A 4,018-nucleotide genomic window follows, 5' to 3' on the forward strand; every position below is an offset into this window, starting at 1 on the left:
CGCCAACATTATTTTGTGTTTTTGGGATGACTTACGCCCCCTAAACACTCTCTTTCTTCATCCTGAAAAAGGCCAAAAAATAAAATAGATATGAAAATTCTTTTATCGTTTTATTTTTATGTATTAAAATAAATGTCAACAAGACAAGTAAGTAAATTTTCATCAACTCATAATTCTTTGTAGAAGTTTTTGTACATCTAACATTTCTCAAAATTTAATAACATCCTAATGGTTTACTACTAGTAAAAGAGTTTTATTATTTCAAAAAAATTTGAGAAAACTTTTGTTATTTAAGCGTGTTCCATGAAACACTTTTTGAAATCATTTAAAAGGTACAAACTTCAAAGGAAAAAAAAAATACCAATATAAATAATATATTTAAAGTATATTATATATGCAAACTCTAAATATATATATACAAAAGTGTTTTTAAATATCTGAGAACAAACAAGGCCCAAACACCGACAAACNGCCAATATCCGAGGGGAGGTAATCCTCCGCACACGCAGAAATTGGAACCAATAAGTAACTTAAAGAAACCAATATTCGAGGGGAGGTAATCCTCCGCACACGCAGTAATCCGTGATGAAAAGATCAAGCTGGTATCAGAGCCATCCACTTATTGGTTCCGTACTGACTTGATAAATAAATCCTTCGGCCCACTTGGCTGTGCAGTGGGCCATCGAACATGGACCTAAGTTGGACTAAATTCTGCCAACTTTTACAAGCCAATGTCACCTTATCTAAAATTGACCTTGTTTTTTTATTTTTTTTATTTAAATCCCTAATGATTTTTCTATTCAAATTGATTGACACTCTTGTGATGAAATTGTTGATAAGCAGAGACAAAGACAAGCTACTCAGATTCGGTTTAAAATTATTTATTATTATGCTAACTTGTTATATTTGGAATCCAAAGACTCCACTGTCTTGCATTATAATATAAACTCCACACGTGACGTGAAGGCAGACTTAGAGAGAGTGAGTGTTCTAATAATTACAATTCCCAATAGCATTTAATTAATAATGTTGTTGTTGCTACAATATACAATATCAGAGCACCTTTGGTAGAACTGGAAGTGGAAGGAGGAGCAAATGGGAGAGAGAGTAACAAGAAAAAACAGAGAGAAACAGAAACAGAAAGCAATGGGCCTTTGCCTTTGCATTGCTTTTCACACTCCACGCTAAGCCCCCACCCATCTTCCATATATAACAAAATTACACTATTTCTATCTACGCCAACACCAACATTATTTTGTGTTTTTGGGATGACTTACGTCCCCTAAACACTCACACTCCAACACCTCAAGTTCATCTCTTTCTTCATCCTGAAAAAGGCCAAAAAAATAAAATAGATATGAAAATTCTTTTATCGTTATATTTTTGTGTATTAAAATAAATGTCAATAAGACAAGCAAGTAAATGTTTATCAACTCATAACTCTTTGAAAGAGTTTTTATACATCTAACATTTATCAAACTTTAATAGCATGCTAATGGTTTACTAATAGTAAAAAGAGTTATATTATTTCAAAAAAATTTGAGAAAACTTTTATTATTTAAGTGTGTTCCATGAAACACTTTTTGAAATCATTTAAAAGATACAAACTTCAAAGGAAAAAAAAAAAAAATACCAATATAAATAATATATTTAAAGTATATTATATATGCAAACTCTTGTACTCAATAATAATCTTCTAAATATATATATATACAAAAGTGTTTTTAAATATCTGAGAACAAACAAGGCCCAAACACCGACAAAGGGGGATATTAGTAAAATATGAGGGGACGCGCGTGCCAATACATTAATTGACGAAAATCTATGCAAAAACAGCAGTGGTCAAACTCATTTGACCTAAATCTTACTTAAAGATTTGAAAATTAATTCAACGTGTGCAAACAAATCCATGAACCTAATTAACAAAGTATATCTAGTGTAACACCAAACTAATTTTTATCATAAGCATGTGATATGTCCCAAACAAATAATAAGATTGAAGTAATAAAACAAACATTTTCACATAGGATGTCTTTAAAATATCGAAAATATAAATTACCCCTCAACTCCATCTTCAAACCGATTAATCTCATATAAGCTAAATGAAAATAAAGCCTAAAATCATCCGATAATAATGTTTATTTGAGGGGCAAAAGCGTCTTTTCACATACAAAAGACTTCAGGTGTTAACTACTATAAGATTGACATATATAAAATTATCGGTATCATCAGTTCATGTTGATAGGGTTTTTCTCACAAGTGAAAAGACTAATTGCCCAAACTAATTTTTTTTTTTTTTAAAGAAATTGGAAGCTTAAATAAAGCCATTAATATGATCTACCTAATTAAAAAAAAAAAAACAGATCGTAATCTAATCGTCAATGCGGTGCTGGTCTAATCTCTAATGGTTTTCGTTAAGGCTTCGGTAACGTTACCAGACGGACGGGTAAGAAAAGAAAATGAGAAAGTGAATACTTATAACACCAGCAATCAAGCAATCAACATACCTTAGTTTGATTTCTCCATCAATCCTTGAAGATGACATCATTTGCAATCTTCATCAACGGCTTCAAACACTCCGCCGAGAATTTCCGCGCGAAAAAATACGAATAACTCGAATTCGACTGCCTCAACGTGTCAATAAGCTCCGGCGACACCTCCGCCGCCTGGTACGTATGCGGATGCCCGTCGACACTCTCAGTCCAATTCACTCTCGTCAGCGTGTAACCGCTGCAACCCGTCGGATCTTCCATCGACAACAATGTCGGAAAATAATGCTCCTCCGGATAACAAGAATTCAAATTCAAACACGGAAGTTTAAACTTCCGCCACAATCTCTTCTCTTTTATCACAAGTAACGCGTGGCGTTTCGATATAATAAAGAACTGAGATCCGACTCGAAACTGCTCGTACGGGACTTCGGGTAACATCGTGTTCTCCCCTCGGGCAATGTAACGCTCCGGCAAGTTGGGATCGTCATCGAGAATTTCGATGAAGCTTTTGTGTTTATGTTGAGAGGCGAAAGCGCGGAAGAGATTTAAAGAATTTCCGAAGAGGGAATGGTAAATATATTGAAAAGAATGGAGAGGGATGCAGCTTTGAGACAAAAGCGCGAAGTAGAGATTCAACGGATCGTCGATGAGCGCGTTGGCAAGGAGTCTCCGGGCGGCGGAGATCAGTGTCGGCGATGCGCGTTGGGTTTTTTTGGCCGGAATGAAGCGGTGGTTGAAGAGGCGGTGAGGGTGGCTGAGTTTGACGGAGGGGTCGGCATGGACGTAGATGTTGAAGAGGTTTTTGTTTTTGTTGCCGGAGAAGAAAGCGGCCCAGAGGGGAGCGAAGACGAGATCGGAGTTGGTGAGGAAGAGGAAGGCGATTTTGGGCTTGGAATTTGACAAGGACAAATGGGAGATTTTGGAGGAGACGGCGGAGCGTGCGGAGGTTTGTTGTTGGGTGGCGACGGCGTTGCGGAAGAGGGAGAGATCGTCGAGGTCGTCAGAGAGGGAGGGGATGGATTGGGAGTGTTTGGGAGGGAGAATTTGAGGGGCGAAGAAGAAGAAAAGAATAGAAAGAGAGAGAAAGAGGGCAAAAGAATAGAGGTAAGGAGATGAAAACATGATCTAAAAAAAACAGAATATTTTGTTGTTTTGGGTTTTGTTGCTGGGATTGTGGAGAAAGATAGGGGAGGAGTTTAACAGTTCTTGGTGTTTAGGATAAAAAAAAAAAAAAAAAAAAACTAAGTAAAGTTTGATGAAGAAATCAGATTAATAGGATTCAAGATAATGAAAGAGACAGGAGTGATCAAAGAAGAAGTGAGAAAGAAGAATGAAAGGTTGAAGGCTTGTGTAGTGGTGGTGAGTGGATTGAAGGAGATATATAGAGGTGGGGACAGAGATAATTGGGATCACCTCATCATGTGATGTGACTTGTTGCTTCTATTCTTCTTATTCTTTTCTTTGTAGAAAATAGTGTTTTACAAGTAAGCGTAACCGAAAAGCACTAACTTTATGCCATTTATGAC

General features: G+C 36.3%; 1 protein-coding gene across 1 annotated transcript; it reads right to left on the minus strand.

The window, feature by feature from the left end:
* Positions 1 to 994: 994 nt before the first annotated feature.
* Positions 995 to 3,816, minus strand: LOC116140433 (glycosyltransferase BC10). The gene is made up of 2 exons (XM_031426064.1): positions 2,508 to 3,816; positions 995 to 1,328 (listed from the first exon to the last, which is right to left on the minus strand). Exon 1 carries the CDS (start codon positions 3,612 to 3,614, stop codon positions 2,526 to 2,528), a length of 1,089 nt encoding a protein of 362 aa, XP_031281924.1. The 5' UTR covers positions 3,615 to 3,816; the 3' UTR covers positions 995 to 1,328; positions 2,508 to 2,525.
* Positions 3,817 to 4,018: the final 202 nt, after the last annotated feature.

This window comes from Pistacia vera, unplaced genomic scaffold (assembly GCF_008641045.1).
Source record: "Pistacia vera cultivar Batoury unplaced genomic scaffold, PisVer_v2 Contig372, whole genome shotgun sequence".
Taxonomy (NCBI): domain Eukaryota; kingdom Viridiplantae; phylum Streptophyta; class Magnoliopsida; order Sapindales; family Anacardiaceae; genus Pistacia; species Pistacia vera.

Coding starts and splice junctions, on each gene's coding strand:
- LOC116140433 (XM_031426064.1), bottom strand. CDS start 3,614: ATGTTTTCATCTCCTTACCTCTATTCTTTTGCCCTCTTTCTCTCTCTT.